The sequence below is a fragment of the Rhinoraja longicauda genome, chromosome 33, assembly GCF_053455715.1.
Source record: "Rhinoraja longicauda isolate Sanriku21f chromosome 33, sRhiLon1.1, whole genome shotgun sequence".
NCBI lineage: Eukaryota > Metazoa > Chordata > Chondrichthyes > Rajiformes > Arhynchobatidae > Rhinoraja > Rhinoraja longicauda.
Window position 1 is genome coordinate 13061499 of NC_135985.1, and position 22799 is coordinate 13084297.

The 22799-nt window shown below is 39.5% G+C and overlaps 1 protein-coding gene across 3 annotated transcripts in view; it reads right to left on the minus strand.

Moving 5' to 3' along the window:
• unc13c (unc-13 homolog C (C. elegans)) overlaps window positions 1–22799 on the minus strand; it is a 247857-nt gene that overhangs the window by 123757 nt on the left and 101301 nt on the right. For all 3 annotated transcript variants that reach the window (XM_078427403.1, XM_078427401.1, XM_078427402.1), the window contains 4 exons: window positions 15422–15537; window positions 14532–14695; window positions 5721–5871; window positions 1918–1986 (listed from right to left, as the gene is read on the minus strand). In XM_078427403.1, coding sequence (XP_078283529.1) covers window positions 1918–1986; window positions 5721–5871; window positions 14532–14695; window positions 15422–15537 — 500 coding nt within the window. The remainder of the gene's footprint in view (window positions 1–1917; window positions 1987–5720; window positions 5872–14531; window positions 14696–15421; window positions 15538–22799) is intronic.

A 22799-nucleotide genomic window follows, 5' to 3' on the forward strand; every position in this document is an offset into this window, starting at 1 on the left:
TGCGAATACATGGTATGAAGGAGCTTTCATTACAGATCCTACATGTAGATAAACAAGTTAACTGTGCAGTAGTGTGATGCTTCATAAACACATTGGCGATGAAAACATCCCCAGGACATAAAAGGATACAGGCCCTCCCTGACTTATGAACAACTGTACACATGAGCCAGCCACAATATTTCAGAGCTGGGTCGACCTGAGAGCACTGAGCAGACTCACTCACTAAGTCAGTGGCTGATGGCTACTCTTGTCTACCGTCACAGCTGTTTATGTGTTCCTCTCCCACAATCTGTTTTTTGTTTATTTCTTACTTACGAACAATTTGGTTTAGGAACAGTTCTCAGGAACAGAACCCTTTTGAAACCTGCATACATAATGCAATCCTTTGCGTCAGATCACTTTTCCACCATTTCAAATGTCCCAACAGTAGAGATCGGTCAGAGAGAGGGACGTGGGGCTAGAGACAGCAACTGGCGAGGGTTGGTGTGTGGTTGATTGTACATAGGTACTGGCAGCAAACTTGGTTCTTTAAAAGTGGGAATCGGGATGTACATTACCACTCTATTTTGTAAATCGGTTGGTAGCTGCAGATTTGTCAAGGTGTTTGTCCCATTTTATCACATGGGGACTGATTCTACTATATGGTATACTACTATATACTATATTAATATAATTAAGACCTTACAATAAAATTACATTCCATTCATGACCAAACAAAGGGAATAAAATAGGATAAAAAATATATAAAATTTTAAAGACAACAACTTCACCTCAATTTTTTCCCACAACCAAAATATAAAAATCGTACATCAGCTACATTGGAGCAGATATTAAATGGTGTCAATGGGAATCCAGAAGCCTTGATTAATGATACATGAATTGACATCACAACATCATGTTTATGCAAAATAAAATCTGAAAATTGGTTTGATGAGATGTGATTGTACAGTAATTACATTGTCATAAAAGATCAAATGATTCATAAGTGAACAACTGCCAATATTAATAACTCCATTTCTATATCAAACAAACAACTCAGCAGTTGTTCACTCAGATTTTGGTTCAGGAAATAAATACTATTGTTGCTTGCGATACCCAGGTCCTGAGAATAAATAGAACGCCTCAGTAAATATAATTCCTGCCATCAACCATTAATCTATGGCCCTTCCGAGCTCTGGGGAAGTTTTCAGGTTACAAATATTCAAACACTTGCCAAGTTTAGTATTAATCATTCTAGATTGACTGATTCACTTGGTAGAATTCCAATTACCAACATGCAACTCAATAGTTACCACCGAGTCAGCCTCGGAATATTTCATATATGTCTCTTGTAGTCAGTTATTGCACAACACAGGCAGGAACCAACCCATTGAGACTCATTGTATTCATTTGGCAAAGGAGGCCATTCAGTGAACAAATCTATACCTCGTTTCTGGCCCCTGGCTCTGGCCATACCGACGTTGTCAATCATGCCTCTTGACTTTCACCTGGATCCAGGTGAGACATACCTATGTATCTACCTAAATTTCACAAATGGTAACACAAGTAGGGTGCAATGCTCAGTAATAACTTTGCCACAACACAGTTTTCCTTAAAGTGTATGTGAACTGACAGGCAACTTCCGCTGGAGCATGAGGTGTCGATAAATAATCATGGAATCAACATTGTTGGATGGTCTGGATCAGCATAGGAAAATCAATATAGTATTGGTATGGAATGCCACAGCTCTGCGACTGCTCCTCCCCGAAACCCAAACTCAACTATAAACTCAAGGGAAGAAGAAATGCCTTGGTGGCAAGAAACTGGGACTAAAGGAAAAAAATGTATTTTCAGTATTCAGAAACATATAACCATTGGTATTAGTTCATTATTTACCAGCTTTTGAACAGATCATTTTGCTATTTTGTTCACACTTACCCTATATTTAGAAAGGTCAATCCTCAGAGAGTTGTGCAACTGATCCAGGAGTTTTATAAACTTTTCTCTCTGCAAAACAAATAAAACACAAGTTTCTGTATCTGAGGAAAAACTACTGTGACTTTCAGTTGTCCAGTTATAAATATTTAGAGTGAAATCATGTGTATCCACAGACACTATGGAGAGCAAGTGCAGGCCTGCCATTTCCTTGTGATATGATGTATGTAGAAGGTGCCACTTATTCCAACAGTTTTAGGCAATTTTCTGCTGATTATTACCTTCAAGGAATAAAAATTCATTTTGAAATTTAGGAAATCTGTCTAACCAAAGATTGATGTTGCAGGTAACCTCCAAATACTTTTGCTGAGACATTCTACTCAAATTTATAGTCATTTTACCAATTAATTGATTTACAAATTCAATTTAGAACTGTACTTTAAAAAAATGTGCTTTGGATAACAAATAAACTTACCATAAAATGTTACAATAAATTCGCAAATATTAAAACAAAACTCATCTTCCGCTTCATTATTAGGCTTTCGCTTACTTTAGTTTCTATTTAGGTGATGAATAGGCAATGATTGGATTTTACCACCTACTGAGACATTTCATTTATCTGCAGTTATAAAAACACCTCATTTTGCATTACATGTTTCTGGGAATTGTGCAAATCCTGCGCAAATCAATAGTAACTTCAGATACATTTAAGCATTGTAACAGATGGGTGATATTTCAAATTGTTTCGGTTGGCGTGCCAGCGAATGGTGCTATTATTCCACTGACTGGTGGTGTATTTCCTTCTGTGGAGATCAATGTTGGGGAGGCAGTCACCTCATCATTCAATGGCTGCAGTGGTTCACATTGATATGTCCAGGTTACTCATTTATCAATGTTACTCTTGGGATCCAGGGTGAGGTAGCCAACTTAGTGCAGCTCTGGAAGACTTTAGTTAGGCTGCATTTGGAGCATTGCATGCAGTCCCCATCACCCCATTAAAAGGAGGATGTGGAGGCTTTGGAGAGGGCACAGAAGAGTTTTACCAGAATGCTGCCTGGATTACAGGATATTAGCTATGAGAGATTGGGCATACTTGGATTGTTTTCTCTGGAACACTGAAGGTGAGGTGAGACCTGATAGTGGTATATAATGTTAAGAGAGGCACAGAAAGACAGTTAAAACCTTTTCCCAGGGTGGAAATGGCAAAGTCTAGATGGTATAGCTTTAAGATGAGAGGGGGAAATTTTAAAGGAGAGGTGCCTGCGACTTGCTGCCTGGGGTGGTGGTGAAGACATATAACTTAGTAGCATAAAAGGAGATTTAGAAAGGCACATGGATAGGCAGAGAATTGAGGGATATGGATCCAGTGGAGGCAAATGAAATGAGATTATCTTGGCATCATATTCGGCACAGATATTGTGGGCTGCAGGGCCTGTTCCAGTGCTGCACTGTTCTATGTTCTACTATGTTTCTTAGACTGAAGGCTTGAACCAGTGAATTGCCACAGGGATTAGTGCTGGGTCCTTTGTTGTTTAGCATGTATATAGATTAGTTGGATGAGAATGTAGGTGGCATGATTAATAAGTTTGTAGATGACAATAAAATTAGTAGAATGGAGGTCAGTAAATAAAGCAGTTTAAGCTTACAACATGATATAGATCAACTAGGAAATTGGGCAAGGGAATAGCAGATGGAATTTGATCAAGACAAGTGCAAAGTGATGTATTTTGGGAAGTTAATCCTGGACAGGTTGTACACAGTGAATGGCAGGGCCCTGTGGAGCGTCGCTGAACAGAGACCTTGGGGTACATGTACATCATTCCCTGAAAGTCGCAACACAGATAGATAGGATGGCAAAGAACACATATGGCATGTTATCCTTTGTCTGGCACTGTGCGATAATTAGGATGTAATGTTATAGATGCACTCTCCTGTGCAATAACATTCTTCCTATATTGTGGCAAACAGAACTGCATAAAATATTTAATGTGCAATCTAACCTCTATTTTATTTTTGTGGCTATGAAGACAAGCAAGTCATATGTCTTTCAGCCCTATCACCTTTGTTGCTACTTTCATGGAATTATAGACTTGAATCCCAAGGTCGCTCTGTTAATCAACACCCTTTCGCACCCTACTATTTGCCATATATGTCCATCCCCTCTATTGACCTCCCAGAATGCATCACCTTGCACTGGTTGGGATTAAATGACATCTGCCAGTGCTTGGCCAATTTTCAACCTGATCCATATCGTGCTGTAGCCTTGGACAATCATTCCTGCTATCCACGACACTACCAACATCCATGGCATCTACAAGATGACTAATCCTACCTTCTACATTCACATCCAAGTTATTAACATATATCATAAACGATAAGGCTCCTGGGAGAGATCGCTGTACTTCACTGGTCTCTGATTTCCAATCAGAAGAATAACCCTCCACCACTACCCTCTGCTTCCTATCACCAAAACAATTTTGAATCCAGTTTGCATGTTGGAATTCCAAGTGTTCCAATCTTCTGGACCAGCCTAACATGTGAGACCTTGTCAAATGTCTTAAAGACAACTTCCACTGCCCTGCCTTAATCAATCGTTTTCATTACGTCCTTGAAAAAAAATCAAATTAGTGAAGCAGGAGTTCGCCCACACAAAGCCATGTGGACTACCTCAGATCATTCCTTGCTTTTAAAAATCTACATAAATCTTAACTATCATTTTCTCCTATAAAATGTGACAAATAAGGACTTTCAAATTAGGAAATTAGACGTATGAAAATACCTAATTCTCTTATTTGTACGTTCCACACGCAAGAAAATGTACCTTTATTGAGCTGGAGCTCTTGTATTTACCCATCCATGGAGTTCAGAGCTCAACATAAAGCACTGAAGAGGCTAAATGGCTTCTTCCTGCTCTGTTGCTTTCCCCAAATTAAAAAAAACCCCAAGTGTGCCAAGCGCTACAACTCATGGGTTTATATTTGTGTTTCTCTAAAACTGAACTGAGACATTAAATATTAAATGTGGCAAGTTGGCAAAATATTCTTAACGAGGCAGCGCAGGCAATTAACAGACCAAATGTCAGTTCCCATGAAATTAATAAATTTTAAGCATTTAAAAATAGACAAATGACTTATCCACTCTCGTGTTGCTGGTTTATAGCCATAATCTATTTCCTCTACGTGATGTTGGGGTGATTGCATTCGCAATTCCAAATACTAAATGTGGAGCCAACTGGAGCTGTGGTAGTTAATAATTTTATTTAAGACCCGTCCAAACAACTTTCCAGAAGAATAAATTTCACACAAGGCAGTGAGCAGCACTGTGGTGCAGCATGCAAACCCGCTGCTGCAGTGATCCAAGGACCAGGTTCCATGCTGACCTCTGGTGCTGTGTGTCTCAAATTTGTATACGTTCCCTGTGACTGTGTGGCTATCCCCTGGATGGTCTAGTGTCTTCCCATAGCCCAAAGATGTGTTTGCTGCAAGGATAAATGGCTAATGTAAATCACTCCCAGTAAAGGAAGGTGGCAGGTGGAGCAGGTTTGATGGCCAGGTGAGGAAAAGTAGTTTGAGAGAGGGATTGACGAGATTTCTCAGAGAATTGGCTGAGACTCAATGGGAAAAATAACTTCCTCCTATGTCCTAAGGAAATAAGCAATAGGATATGAAAAGGGAAAATAGACGGATTACAACTCAGTTCAGGTCTGCTTGGAGTATTTCTTACACCAATGCCACTCCTGATATATTGGCTGGAATCTCTGCACCCAAAGGGTTTCAGCACATAATCATAACCCACATTGGACTTACTCCAAAGTTTGAGGCAGCAAATCGATCCGAGGCTGAAACATTTGTCGTAGCTGTGGTGTGCGCAAAGTAGGCATTAATATTGGCCAACAAAGTGCTCATTACTGCTGGAACCCCCGGGCACATATATTTAGTTGACAGGCAGGAGAAATGCCTACAAGAAAGAAAACATTCGAGTTAAAAGGGATTACAGACCATATTTCCTCATGGTCCTATTTATATCTTGCCTGTCAACTTGAGGTATGTGATTATAACGTACCAACATAAATCAGGAATTAAAAACACAGGTAGACAGGGTGGTGAAGAAGGCATATAGCATGTTTGCCTTCTTAGGTCAAGATACAGAATATAAAAGCTAAGGCATTATGTTGCAACTTTATAAAATACTTGTTAAAAACTACTTGGAATATTGTGTGCAGTTCACATCACTGATCTATATAGTAAGTATGTAGTTGCACTGAGAGTGCAGTGGAGATTCACCAGAATGATACCCAGACTGGACGACTTCAGTTAGGAGAGATTGGATAAGTTGGAATTGTTTACCCTGGAGCGAATGAGACCAAGGGCTCCGTCATTATTGGGAATTTCCTCAAAGTTAATCTATTACTTTAAATTGAGAGGAAGAATTCCAAGCTTTTCTCCAAATTGTTCATCCAAATGAAGGAAGCTATTGATTTCCCAGCCCCTCCTGAGAACATTATTTTACGCCAAAGATAGGATTTAAGAGATAACTTGAATCCTTTCTGCTGCACATTTGCCTTAACTCATGGTCTCATTGCTATTTGAAAGCTGCTGTATTTTTACACAAGCTCATGTTTTATTAATATTTCTGGTCCATTTTTGCTCTGAATGGCTCTGATACTATTTTAACTGGCTATTACACCTGCTTCTGATGGTCACTGCAGTGGAGAGCTGGCTACTGGGATTTTAATTTGGCTTGGCCCATGAAATTGGGCTGGTCTACTGATTATAGTTCTTGAGCACATTCTTTGCCTATGGATCCTTTCAACAATTAAGATGAATGAGTAAACATCAGTTTGACTTCGTTTGAACCAGTATCTATTAGATTAAAACAACAGTCAATGTGGCTTTTTAGACAGACATACCAGGACCACTAGTTAATAAACAAACAATTTTAAAAGTAGTAATGTAATAATATTCCATGCACGTTTGAACCTCTCACGGTGAGTGGTTTCAGTTATGCCAGTGTTAACACTGATGCAATTGTGTCAAGAGTACAGGTTAAAAGCTTCTACAAAGAATGATTTATTGCTTCATTAGCAGAATGATATAATTCATCACTTCTTCATGATTTCAGCTGTTTTCTGCTGAGCTAAGACAGATGATTGAGAGAAGCCCCAAAGAAATTGAATCATCAATATTTAACATTCGTGGTCAAGTTTACAATTTTTATGGGGTTTTAATATCTCTATTGCATTATTATTGCAAGAAAGAACAAGGGGTTAAATAGCACCTTTTACATCCTTGGGAAATCCTTAAGTAAGGTACAGCAAATAAATTAAATTTGTGTTTTTGTGACTGTGGTTTTGTGGGGAGACCATTTTACTGTTGCATGCAGGCCCCCAAGTTGTAAAACAGTAAATAAGAGAGCTAAACATCCAGACTGCTTTGGTGGTGTTGATTAGGAGGCAATTGAGCTGGAGCACTCCTCTGCTGCTTTTCAAAATGCTCTGGTTTTCTGCAGGTGAACAAATGTTTAAACATCTTCTATCATCAGAGAACATCCCTGACAATACAGGAGTGTGTCAGTCTGAATTATATACTCAAGACCAGGTGCAGTATGAGCATCAAACTCTTGTTTCAGAAGCAAGAGTGCTATCATTGAATTTATAACAGAATATCTTATTACTATAATATTGTCTGCCACAATGTCATGGATGAAAGATGAAGGTAAATACACCACCTGTTTCAGACCAATAACAACTACATTGCTAGTGCAAGATGTCTACAGATGAACCATCCACATGCAGCAAAATTTACAGCATGGCACATCACAAAAAACGGAACCATTTAGGATGTTCCTGTTTCCCAGCTCTCCATCTGTAATCTCGTAGACTATGGATGTTCAGTGCTTATTCTGAAACAATTTTGTAATAACCACATATGTACTGAGGCACAATAAATTTATAAAACATTTAACCATCAACTTCTTGAGGTTGTGAGTTGGCAAACTGTTTATGCCAGTCTTAGTTCATCACTAGTATTTGATCTAAGTGAAGACTTCTAATGTTTTAAACTATTTTTTCCACCAGTGCAAAGGTTTGTGCCCTCATGTGCAAGCTTGACCTGCTTGTTGGGGTAAGAGCATGAATTGGACTTGAAACTACATTCTTTCTGCTTATTATCATTGTGACTTTGTTGACTCAGCTGTTTCTGTTTAACTGTAGAATCCAAAATTTGGTTCATAAATGCCCAAAGATGTTCTCAATCTTCTCTTCGTCAATTTTATTTACACCTTTGTGGAATGGAGACATTACTGACAACTGGTTGTCTAACCTTTACACTTCATGAATCAAGGAGAAGATACAAGTTAGACATATTGCCGTATCGGAACTCAAATTTTGGCCAGAATGTGTGAGGATAAGAATACTCATTCAATGAGTCACATTCGGGACAGGTGGATTTTCACATAAAATCCATTACTTTCATTGTTATCAGTCCTGAGCCTAGCTTCAATTAATTTTGATTGATTTAATCACTTGAATTTATGTCCCACAGTGTCACATTGAGATTCAAATGAAGTCTGTGGATCAATGATACTGCTGCTAGTCCAGAATTTAATTGCAAGATTATAATATCACATGGTCTAAAATGCCATGGTCGTACTCATACCTGTTCTGCACTTCAGCAAGACATTACCCAAGTGACTTGAAAAAACAAGCTGGGACTTGAATATCTCTGCTTAGAACATAGAACAGGACAGCATTGTAATAGACCACTCACCCACCATGCCTCTGCCAGTCATAATCCCATCTGCCTTCACATAGTCCATATCCCTTGCCCTCTGTCTGTTCACGTGTCTGTTTTAAACGTTGTGATCATATCTGCACCTTCCCTGGCAGAGCTTGCAGGCATCTGTCAATCTCTGTGTAAAGAACTTGCCTTGTAAATCTCCTTTAAGTAATGCCCATTACAGCATTTGACAATTGACTATATGCCCTGTTTATGCGTATCAATTTTATACATTTCTATCATGTTGCCCCCGAGCCCCCAATACTCCAGCGAAAACAATCCAAGTTGGTCCACCCTCTCCTTTTTGCTAATACTCTCCAATCTAGGCAACCCCCTGGTAAAACCTCGACTGCACCCTGTCCAAAGCCTCCATATCCTTCCTTGCGTCTGGTGACCAGAACTGCACACAATACTATAACCAAGATTTTATGCACCTGAAGCATGACTTCTCTCCTTTATGTCTGAAGAACATGGATAGGTGACATTTCTGGTCAGAACCATTCTTCAATCTGCAGAAGGACCAGCCTAAAATGTCATCTATCCATGGTCTCCAGAGATGCTGTCTGACCAACTGAGTTACTCCAGCACTTGGTGTCTCTTTTTTCCCTACTTTTACATTATCCTGCGCCACATTATTTAATGTTGGTATTTGCATAAACAGAATATCTAGATGGCATAAACTAATGACAATATATTGGACCAATAGAAAGTTCATTGAGTTCATTGCAGATGAATAGCCAAGTATACAAAGATCAACATTTTGTGCATCATGTGGAGTTTTACGGGATCAGCTGACAAAGGGATTTCAAAATTAAACATAAATACTTTTTCAATTAAACTCTAAAAATGTTATTAAAATCTTAAAACACCAACAAATAATTTAAAGCATTTTCCAAACACTTTCAACCCCTTTCAAATAAATACGATTTTTTAGCTGTTTCTCAGCAGCCCAGGGATAATGCTGAGGCCGCAGATGCTAAATGTATGTAGGTAAATTGGCTGGGTAAATGTAAAAATTGTCCCTAGTGTGTAGGATAGTGTTAATAGTGTTAGTGTGCGGGGATCGCTGGGCGGCGCGGACTTGGTGGGCCGAAAAGGCCTGTTTCCGCGCTGTAGGTTAATTGGCTGGGTAAAATGTAAAAATTGTCCCTAGTGGGTGTAGGATAGTGTTAATGTACGGGGATCGCTGGGCGGCACGGACTTGGTGGGCCGAAAAGGCCTGTTTCCGGCTGTATATATATGATATGATATGATATATATATGATATGATATGATATGATAAATATCTCCGCTGACGAGTCAGGATTCTGTTGCAGGGGTCAATGGAGAGTCCAGGGCAGGGATCAGGTGTGCTGGCGACTGATTTTCAGCTTGTCTTGAACTTCCTTGTTTGGCAGGAAAGTCCGATGCATGGAATGAGTGAACAACTGATAATCCCCCATTGAGCTGATTCATGCCAGTCAGGGAGACACAGTTCTCTACACCACTCAGTGGATTGTGTTGAGGTATTAACACAATATTGTAAAAGTTATTGACAGTTTGTGATTGCATGAGAAAATGCTGCTTAACTAAGAGCAGCAAAACATATTAAGAACTATCAAATGCAATTTCTTCATCACATTTAGCACATTGGGTGAGATATGAATAAATCCTTGTTTGCAATGCAATTTAAAATGGACATATAAATCATTTTAAATTAAGCACATACCACAATATTTTTCGGGGTATTAAATTACATCTCAATTACTCAAGAGCAAAAAAGTATCTGACCTGATACTTTCCTTTATTCCTAACCACTGTTAATGTGAATAACATTTCTTAGTTTCCAATTTCCAATTTTTCAGCATGTTAAATTGCAAAAATTGTGCCTTCCAGGCATTCACAGCTAATCAATTAAGATATATCATAACCCTTGGATAACTATAAATGTGACTCATGCATCATTAAATTCCCATTGCTCCTTGCTCAAAAATAATTATAGCAAAATATTTCACACCAATGTTTAACATTAAGAATACTTTGTGGCAGCTGGTTAACTTAGGAACAATACAAATTTGCCCAATCTCTTCTCATCAGGTAGTATAAGAAAATAACTGCAGATGCTGGTACAAATCGAAGGTATTTATTCACAAAATGCTGGAGTAACTCAGCAGGTCAGGCAGCATCTTAGGAGAGAAAGAATGGGTGACGTTTCGGGTCGAGACCTTCAGACAATACTCTTTATCCAGGCAACAGCTTCTGCACAGTCTCAAGTCTCCAAATCCTTTCTAAGTACCTGCAGGATGCAGCGGCACACTGTCCACACCTCCCTGGAGAAGCCATATTTCTGAAATCCTTTCTCCTTACACAGGACGTCATGCATACTCTCAGGATTTTAACAGTAAAGGCCAGTGTAGTTAGAGCCCTTTGGCTTCTTCTCAGCATTTTGGACTCTTCAGTCTCAATCTTCCTCCCTATCATCCTGGTGGCCCAGTAAAACATGCACCAAATCTCCCATTTTTGTCAGCAATAGGGATGCTGGACATTCCCGCTCAGCTGCAGCTCTCTATGCCAAGGCAGAAGGATTTACTTTATCAACTCAACAAGAATATACTTCCTTTCACAACAAAAAAGTAATGAAAGACTTCTTTAAGATGCTCAGGTTGTACAGCAGTTTTTCTAGTGTGATTAACATATGCCAATGCCTGGAATGTGGTGGCCCAATTTAGGAATGACATTTCTGGGTCGAGTAAGTTGATGGATGTCATAAACTGCCCAGAGAGCCCACCTGTAAATGCACACATTGCCACATTACCCAATCTGCTGAGAGCATTGAATTCTATTAATAACATGCATCTAGAGCTTCAAGTCCCTAGGTGTAAATATCATCAACTATCTGGTCCAAGCATATTGATGCCACAGCTGATAAAGCACATCAGCGCCTCTACTTCCCCACAAAACTACGGTTGGTTTATCAAATGCTCCACCCAAGACAACAAGATATTACAGATTGTTGTGGACACAGCCCTGTACAACATGCAAATCAGCCTGCCTCTACTGACTCCTTCTATATCACACTGCCTCAGGAAAGCAGCTCTTAAAATCAAGGGTCATTCACACCCTGATCATTTCTTTTTTCCCCCACTCTCCTTGGGCAGAAGACACAAACGCTTGAAGGCATGCATCATCAGATTCAAGGACAGCTTCTTCCTCACTATTATCAGACTCATGAACAGACCTCCTAACCCACCAATCTCCCTCATGCATTCAGAACCTACCAATCTACCTCATTGCAATCCTTGCACATATTTCAACTGAATTTCCTCTTTAGCTGCAATACTTTTTTCTGCATTCTGGTTTATTTGCACAACCTGTTGTTTGGTTTTGATTGTAATCATATTATATCATATCATATCATATCATATATATACAGCCGGAAACATGTGCAGATATTTTTAGTTCTTTACTGTAACAATGTGCATGTGACAAAAGATCAATAAACCAAAGCCAATACCAATTTAAGCAGCCAATAATAAACTCATACTGACAGGAACAATTCTACTTGTTCTAATTTCATAGGAAATGTTATTTATGTTCAAGGTCACAATTTTTTTGATGAATTTCACTAACACTTTTATGGAGAAAAATCATGATAAAATCACAAGAATATATATTTTTAATCTTTAGAGTGGGTTTGCATGGTTTTGCACCTGGGAGGTCGTGTCTCACAAATCTGATTGATTTTTTTGAAGACATGACCAAAAAGGTCGATGAGGGCAGAGCTGTAGATGTTGCGTACATGGATTTCAGTACGGTATTCGACAAGGTTCTGCATGATAGGCTGCTCTGGAAGGTTAGATCGCAGGGGATCCAAGGAGAGAGAGCTGAATGGATAGCAAATTGGCTCCATGGAAGGAAGCAGAGGGTGAAGGTGGAAGGTTGCATCTCGGAATGGAGGCCTGTGACTAGTGGTGTGCCTCAGGGTTCGGTGCTGGGCCTGTTACTGTTTGTCATCTACATCAATGATTTGGATGAGAACATACAGGGCATGATTAGCAAGTTTGCCGATGATACAAAAGTGAACGGTATTGCAGATAGTGAAGCTGGTTGTGAAAGATTGCAGCAGGATCTGGATCGATTGGTCAGGTGGGTGGAGGAATGGTTGATGGAATTTAATACAGAGAAGTGTGAGGTGTTGCATTTTGGGACGTTGAACAAGGGCAGAACCTACACAGTAAATCGTAGGCCTCTGGGTAGTGTTGTAGAGCAGAGGGATCTAGGAGTACAGGTACATGGTTCCCTGAAGGTCGAGTCGCAGGTAGATAAGGTGGTCAAAAAGGCTTTTGGCATTTTGGCCTTCATCAGTCAGATTATTGAGTATAGAAGTTGGGAGGTCATGTTGTATAAGACGTTGGTGAGACCGCATTTAGAATATTATGTTCAGTTCTGGGCACCATGTTATAGGAAAGATATTGTCAAGCTTGAAAGGGTTCAGAAAAGATTTATGAGGATGTTGTCAGGACTAGAGGGTGCGAGCTATAGGGAGAGGTTGAGTATTCCATGGAGCGCAGGAGGATGAGGGGGGATCTTATAAAGGTGTACAAAATTATGAGAGGAATAGATCGGGTAGATGCACAGAGTCTCTTGCCCAGAGTAGGGGAATCAAGGACCAGAGGACATAGGACATAGGTCAAGGTGAAGGGGAAAAGATTTAATAGGAATCCGAGGGGTAACTTATTCACACAAATGGTGGTAGGTGTATGGAACAAGCTGCCAGAGGATATAGTTGAGGTTGGAACTTTCCCATCCGTAAAGAGAAAGTTAGACAGGTACATGGATAGGACACGTTTGGAGGGATATGGACCAAGCGCACACAAGTGTAGCTGAGACATTGTTGGCCGGTGTGGGCAACTTGGGCCAAAGGGCCTGTTTCCACACTGTATCACTCTATGACTCTGTGTCCAATTTCACTGGTGCAATGAATTTTAAAAGTCATTCACATTTTTAGGAGTTTTCCACCTGCCTCTCTCCCCCTGGTTTTAAAATGACTATTGCTTTAAAAAAATATCTGGTCAATTTCTTTCACCTTTCTCTACATTCCCACCAGCCACTTGCAGAACCGATTAAATAAATAGCTGTGCAACCTTTCCAATAGCTGGCAAATGGTAGCTGTAACCCTGGCAACTCTCTCACCACCATGCCACGAAAGAATTCTAGAGGACTGACACTGAAAATTAAGCAGACTTCTATTGTGCTGGAGTATTCCTAACTCAGCTAGAAAATATTATTATATCTTCTTAAATCCTATGTAACTGCTTATTTAAACATTAAAATTATATACTGAAATTTTACATGTACATTCCTTTACATTACTCATCTCTTACAACCTCTGACACCACCTTTCATGACCAGTTCTCACATGTGGAGATAGACAGGTGTGACGGTCAGATCTTCACCAAGGGATGAAACATTGAATAGATTGGGACATTCCCACAGAATGTTTCTTTGCAGCCCTCCCATTCCTGTTTTCTAGTTCAAAATATATTCCCACAAGATGGTTTATATCTACATTAGAGAGGAGGTAACATTGACGACATATAAACACTTTGAATGAGAAAAACAGGAACACTGGACAGTGCAGCAATCTAGCACATCATGGTCATTTACATTGGCACCAGCATTTCATTCTGGATATTTACATCCAAATTCAAATTGTCAATGTAAATTGTAGGATATGAATTCCTCATCGCGATAATTAATCCAATAATATGACTGCAACACTGGCTTGATAAAATGGTTCTTTAGAGCCTAAACTGATTTTGTGTACGTCAAGAAGAAAAAAAATCACAAATAGTTACTCACATCATGGCCTGATAAATTGATTCAACTCCATAGCGCATCGCAAATTCATCCACAATTTCTTGAGCGTAATCTTCAAAGTACACTTTCCATGCCTCATCTCCTTTCACTTGTGGGATTTTTACAACACCGCTATACTTTGTTTCAGTCAAATAATTGAACAGGTTCTGAAGGCAATAATAGTTGTGTTAAATCTGTATATTGTAGTTCCCGTTTTGAAAATAGTCTATAAAAAACTGTTCATTTTATTCAAATTATATTCCCATTTTAAAGCAGCATAAAGAAAATGTTAATCTGTGAATATGAAAGGGAAACAAAGCTACATCAAGAAGATGCAAGGTATTACAAATTCTCTTGTGTCAAAATGTTTTACAGAAAATGGATCAAAATACAAGTGACATACTCAACCACAAATTCAAACACAACAGGTGGATAATAGTTCAGTGGTAAAAAGCTCAAAATTTGATCATTTTTGATAAAAGGTAGATTCAATACATTTAATTTTCCTAGTCTAGAAATTCAGGTGTTTCGTATTGACTTTCTTTTCAGAGCTATGTCTTTGAAGAAGGATTATTTCCAAGGAAGATCGTGAGTTAGACCATTTCTGGGTCAAGACATAATTCCAGAAATCCAACTGGGCATTTCCAGCTGTGATTCACTAATCCACACCCCATCTTTCCCCAACCCTGACCAAAAGACTGAGGATTAAAATGGATCACCATGATCACTCCTGGCACTTACCTCTTTTCAGCCAGCCTACCCCCAGATTTGATCCCCATTCAACAGCACTGCTCACAGACACCCATCCTTGGCCACTCTCTGACTCAGTGTCAATATCCAAGATGGCTTCATGCAATGTTATATAAATGCGTATATTTACTCTGTTCCCTCACCTCATGTAAGCATGTGTACTGCACATGATACGGGGCCACTCTCTCTTCTCCTTTAATTTCAACAGCGATTTTCATTCTAATTGCACCAGAAACAGCAGATTTGTCCGTTCTCTTCTCTGTGGAAAAGATACAGTTGCTTAATTCTTATCTATTTTTCAATTGAACTAAATATCTGTGTGCTTATTTAGAAGGTAATGATTTATAAATAGCATGTAATAGCTCAGTACAATTAATGCAGTGGTAGAGGTTGCTCAGAGTCCTCTTCCAATCACAGATAATCACCGTTGCCAATGCTGTAAATTGACTCTTCAAACTAAAAAATTGTTTCACGATTCTCATTATATAAACTTCAAAAATTTATTTAGATAAATTAAAAATATAATAGTTTGTTATGGAGTGTGAAGAGTTGTGAAAAAAAACACATGGTAAGGGAGAATAAATTCAGAGAGAAATAATAGAAATAAAAAGTGAGAAAGAAAATCTGGAAATGCAAATTACATTTCTTATTTTATATTTCCTTACAATACAGAAAAAAAAGGCACATGGATCACTGAGACTATTCTGGCTCTCAGACCACTGACCCATTCCCCCCAATATGCCCATTAACTCCCCTCTGATTCTCCTACGACCCACATAGAGGAGGGGCTATATACAGCGGCCAACAAACCTACCAACCATCACATCTTTGGGACATTGGAGCAAAACTAAGTACTTGCTTAGCTTCATGGAAAATGTAAACAGCACCAGAAATCAGGATCAAGCCTGGGTCGCTGGAACAGTGAGGCAGGAGCACTGCTTGCTGTGCCACTGGACCATTCATTCCCCACAAAAAATAGTGATAAGTTTACTGTTTAATACAGTTTGTGTTTCTCCATATCTGAGATGGCATTGTAACATGTTAAATTCCAGCGTTTACAAGTTACTCACATGACAGTGCGTTAGCTCCAACTGATTGGAAAGAGTTTATTTAGAAAACATAGAAACATAGAAAATAGGTGCAGGAGGCCATTCGGTCCTTCGAGCCAGCACCGCCATTCATTGTGATCGTGACTGATCGTCCCCAATCAATAACCCGTGCCTGCCTTCTCCCCATATCCCTTGGTTCCACTAGCCCCTAAAGTATCCATCCAGTGATTTGGCTTCCACTGCCCTCTGTGGCAGAGAATTCCACAAATTCACAACTCTCTGGGTGAAAACGTTTTTTCTCACCTCAGTTTTAAATGGGCTCCCCTTTATTCTAAGACTGTGGCCCCTGGTTCTGGACTCGCCCAACATTGGGAACATTTTTCCTGCATCTAGCTTTTATAATTTTATATGTTTCTATAAGGTCCCCTCTCATCCTTCTAAACTCCAGTGAATACAAGCCTAGTCTTTTCAATCTTTCCTCATATTTAGCAATTCATGGACACAATCTTTCTGCGCATAAAGTTAGAACTGTACAGCACAGATGCAGACTCTTCCTTCCACAATGTATATGCCCAACATGATGTCAAGCTAAACTAATCTCCTTGCCTTCACGTGATCCATTTTCCACCATTTCATGCATATCCATATGCTTTTTAAACGCTACTAATGTATCTGCTTCCACCACTAACCCTGGCAACCCTTTCCAGGCACCCACCACTTTCTTTGTAAAATACTTGTCCCGTACATGTCCTTTAAATTCTCCCCCACTGACCTAAAACTATGCCCTTGTCTTTGACACTTCCACCCTGGAAAAAAGGTTCTGACCATCAACCCCATCTGTCCATCTTAGAATTTGATATATTTCTATCAGGTTTCTCCTCAGTCTCTGACACTCCAGAGAAAACATCCAAGTTTGTCTAACCTTTCCTTATAGATCATAGCCTCTAATCCAAGCAGCATTCTGGTATGTCTCTTCTGCATTCTCTCCAAAGTCTCCACATCTTTGCTGTAAAGGTGCGCCCTGAACTGCACACAATTACTTGAAATACAGTCTAACCAATGTTTCATAAAGCTGCTACATTACTTATTAATTGTTATACTCCATGCCTCAGTTGATGGAAGCAAACATACCATACACCTTCTTTACCATTCTGTTTACTTGTAGTGCCACTTTGTTATCAACTTTATCAATTAATGAAGTTATCTTTCTTCTTAACCTTTTTCTTGCTTATTTCCCAATCCTTCATTCGTATTGGTTAATTAGTTACAACATTGCTTGCCCTTTCCACTCCGATCCCAGTTTTCCTCACTGTCACAGTATCAGCTTGCATTATTCATAGATAAAGTTGCCATTAATTGAATTTTGCAGAGGTACAGTACATTTAAATAACGCCAGGTGCAGTGGCAACACATTTTACACCCCAGTTCTTATACATTCTAGAAATGAAAACAAGAGAATATGAGCAGAAATAAGCCTCTCTGCCCCTGAAACCTGCCCTACCATTCCACACGATCATGACTGATCTACTCCAGACTCAAGCCCTTCTCTACGACAGTTTCTCATAGCACTCAATTCCTTGATTTTTAAAATTATCTATCTCCTCTTTAAACACCATCAATGATCCAGTCTCCATAATTCTAGACTGACCACCACTACTAACTGCAAAATGCTCTTTATCAATGGCTCTATTCCAACATTGTCGTTGATAACTGACTTCAGAAACATGTCAATGTTTGATTAAATCATACTTCTATTTCAGGCAAGATGATTCCTTAACAGTTGTAACTGGAATACGTTTCTGCTTCCTGCTCATTTCTCCTCCTGTTCAGAAATCTTATCTAGTCTGTTTGAATCAAAGTATCAAATTCTTACCTCTTCGTAATTCTGCTTGAAAGCAGGAAATAATATTAACTAAACAATTGAAAAACATAATATTTACGAACGTGCAAGTGACAGTGAGCTCATTTTAAGGCCTCCCATCATCTATATACTAAAACTCTCATTTGTTTGTTTGTTTGTTCCTGAACTACAGCCAAAGCGGTACACAATAGAGCGACAATTTTAGGCCCACCTTACTCACCGTCGACCCTTTGGTGCTAATGGAAGAAGTTTCATTGAAATCGGTGTCATATTTTTAAAGTTATTCACATTTTAAAAGTTTAAATCTATCTCCTAGGGAGGGAGGGGGGGAGGGAGGGAGGGAGGGGGTGAGGGGGGGAGGAGAAGAGGAAGGGGGGAGGAGAGGGTGCTGCACCAATGCAGGAGAGGTTTTTGCCCAACAGGTCAACCTGGTCTGGTCCATCATAAACTTAAGTTCATTCCATCTTTTGTTTCTCCTAATTCGCATCGTCTGCCATCCATGCACCTACATTCACTGACCTTCAAACCCCTATGACTTGGTCTTAAATTTCTCATCCTGCAACGGCCTGGTTCAGGATGGCCTTACAATTCTCCAAGATCTCTGGGCACATCCATGATTTTAGTTATTCTACCTTGTGATCACAAGGCATCAATCCCCATTGGGACATATCATTATAATTAAGGCATCATGTAACTACAAGTTGTGGTTGCTGTGGCTATAAACATTTTCTTTCCTGCAGCACAACAATTTTATGCATACACTAGAGGAATTTCATCTCATTACTGCACAGTTCTTGTGGAACATTAAATTTGTTCTGAGTTGCCTGCTTATAGGGCATACATACACACAGGCATCTGGGCTCCAATGGCTTACAATACATGATTTGACCTAATTAACACAAACTTAATTTGAGCTCCATGAACTGAGTGGGATGCGCACACAGAAGCAAAGTCGTGTCATGCAGATGGGGCTTGCTTCTCTGTGACTTAGAGTAGTAACTTTGTTGGTCTGCAGTCATGAAGTTTATCTGACAAATACTGCTATAGGTTGTTTTCCACTTAATCCTCACTCCTCCGGTTTCACTCACGTAGATATATATCCTTTGTAGTTTCCGTCATCATCAATGAGCCCTAGCTCAGTTACATTCCTTCACTCACAGTGGTGACGCCAGTCTCCATCTCTCTTCATCTATAAACTCCACAATGCCCCAGACAGATCCTGGTTTTCACTTAGCTACAACTCACAACCACGTCTTCACAGTGAGAAGGTAGCAGAGGAATGGCCTCCATATAAGGAGTTTACCAAGCAAAGCCAATTCTATTGTGCATTATCTTGGGTCTCACTGGAAGTAAATATTGGTGTCAAGGGGAGGATGGAGACTTGTAAGGGTAGCACGCACGGAATAGGTGATGGTTCCACAAGATTTAATCTTCTTTACAAGTTTGGAATAACTTACAAATCTTTTCATTACTGTAAACTGGTCCTTACTACTCTGGATAACTTAGTTAGTCCTTTACATTAACTCCTCAGATAAGTAATACAATTTCACTCTTCAGGTTCCCAAGACTAAGACATGGTAAATATGGGATCCAGTTGGAAAATCTCCCAAACTCACCAAGACACACAAAAACTCTACTCAATTATAGTTTGTGCAGCTATAGGAAATGCTCATTGCAATCTGCTTCTGACTGAATTTAAATATTACGAGGTAAAAATATATGCATCTAAAGAGATGTGGGCCGAGTCTAGATCCGCTATTGTGTGAGGCTAATTCCTTCTGTAAAATTATTGGTGACAATTATTGTTCCCAAAATATCATTCACAGGATGAATTGAAGTCATATGTCTCATTAAACCCAGAATCAATCGATGACATGGCAAAGATTGAAGAGATAAACTGCTCTTTAATAGATCAGGGCAGCAGTAATAATCAATTTGTTTGTAATTTTGCTGATTGATCGTAAAACTTGTGAGGAACATACTTAGCATTCTCATTGGTAATACCACATGTTAGACCCTTAGGGAAATCATAATTACTTTTAAATGGCGATTCGTCATTCTGTTTATCTCAAATTCTAAAGTTACTTAGCACGAAACCGCAGCTGGGAATTGATGGATCTTTAACATTTATTGCAGGCGATGACATTTCACTCTACATAGTGATAACTGCTTAATATTTCAATCACCACTGAATATTAAAACCTAAAAACTACTTGGTATTCAAGTTAGTTAGCCACAGCAATACAAAACAGTATTGTCACATTGTGCTAATATGATTTCATACATTTTCCCCCCAAAATTGAACTAATTGCTTTGGTCTTTTCATGTAAATCACCAATAAAAGCAAAATTTGCCTCTTTTAACATATCTGACCAGAGTTAGTGGCAGTCTTGTCCTTCAGGAAAAAAACCCAGAGTATCTCTTGCACCAACCTTCATCCAAGTTTCATTTATGTAGGAAGGAACTGCAGATGCTGGCTTAAACAGAAGATAGACACAATATGCTGAAGTAACTCAGCAGGACAGGCAACATCTCTGAAGAAAAGGAATGGGTGACATTTCGGGTTGAGACCCTTCTCGAGACCCACTAGTCTGAAGAAGGGTCTCGACCTGAAACGTCACCCATTCCTTCTCTCCAGAGATCCTGCCTGTCCCACTGAGTTAGTCCAGCATTTTTTGTCTATCCAAGTTTCATTTGCTGATCTTTTATCCATGTGCATAGCTCATTTTAAGTACTTAACAACAGAAGTTGGATGCACATGTTGCAAGCTATTTTCTTTGCAATTTTCTCACAAGTAAACATAAGGAACATCACAGTGGAAGTAATGAATGCTGTGTGATATAAAGGAACGACCAGAAAAATAATAGTATTTTGCAAATAAACCTCTGGTTCCTCTGAGAATTTTCTTGCATTAAAAATAAGTGCCACTCATGACAGGGGTGTGAGTACAATCCTGGTTCATTCCCATCCCCCATCTCCAATCCCAGCTCGATCTGTCAACTGTGTATCTCAAGGGGCTTCCATGGACTTCAAACCCTTGCACTCCCCCAGTTTCTTTTGGTCTCGACTCTTCCCACCATTTTCTTCCCACTTCCTTAAGTCCATGATTCAGCACTTCAACAATGCAGCTGATGTAAGCCCCGGGGTTTATCATCTTGCAAAGGGAATAAACATTGTCTTCAAACAAGCCTATTGAAAAATTTTGTTTTGGTGACTTCTGATTTGAGCTTAAGTTAAATTTCTAGACAAACTGACATTACATTTCCTTGTCATGACAAAGTAGATAAAGCTAGATGTGTGTGTTCTTCTGCATTTCAGTTTTATTGTGAAAGGATTACAACACAATTAACAGGAAAAAAAGCTTAGTAAAGCTAACAATGCTAATGACTCAATCGAGTTTGATCTTCGAGGAGGTGACGATCAATGAGAGTAGGGCGGTGGATGCTGTCAATATGGATTTTAGTAAGACATTTGATAAAAGCCTCATGGTAAAATGATCTGGAAGATTAAGATGCATGGGGTTAACAGTGACTTGGCTGCATGAATTCAGAACCAGTTTACTGATAGAAGACAATGTTCTGGTGGAAGGCTAATATTCAGGCTGGAGGTCTGTGACCAGAGATGTTCCACAAGGATCTGTTGCTTGTGATATATATAAATGATTTGGACAAAAATGTAGATAGCTTGATTATAGTCATAGAGTCATACAGACCATGAAGCCTAACTTGCCCATGCGACCAAGATGTCCTTCTACACTACTCCCATCTCCCTGGGGTTGGCCCATATCTCTTTAAACCTGTCCTATCCATGTACCTGTCCAAATGTATTTTAAATATTGTTATAGTACCGGCCTCATCTACCTCCATTGGCAGCTTGTTCCATATATGCATCACCCTGCATGTGAAAAAGTTGCCCCTTCAGTTCCTATAAATGTTTTCCCTTCTCACCTTAAACCTGTGTCCTCTGGTTCTTGAATCCCCTATTCTGGATAAAAGGCTCTGTGCAGTCACCCCATCTATTCCCCTCATGATCTTATACACCTGTTTAAAGTCACCCCACATCCTCCTCCACTCCAAGGAATAAAGCCTTAGTCCGCCCAACCTCTTCCTGTAGCTTAGCTCCTCAATTCCTCGCAACAGCTTGTAAATCTTCCCCACACTCTTTCCAGCTTAACAATATCCTCCCTATAGCGGGGTGACTAAAATTGAACACAATACTCCAAACATGGCCTAACCAATGTCCTGTACAACTGTATATCATCCAAACTTTCATACTCAATACCCTGACTGATGAACGCCAATGTACTAAAAGCTTTCTTGACCACCTGAACGTCTTGTAATACCACTTTCATTGTACGATGTACCTGCACTCCTGGATCACTCTGCTCTACAACACTCCACAGGGGCCTGCCATTCATTGTGCAGGTCTTGCCCGAGATTACCTTGCCAAAATGCAACACCTCACACTTATCTGCATTAAGCTTCATTGATCATTCCTCAACCCATTTGCCCAACTGATCAAGATCCTGCTGTAATTTTTGATAACCACCGTCACTATCTGGGATACCACCCACTTTAGCACCATCTACAAAATTACTAATCAAACCATCCA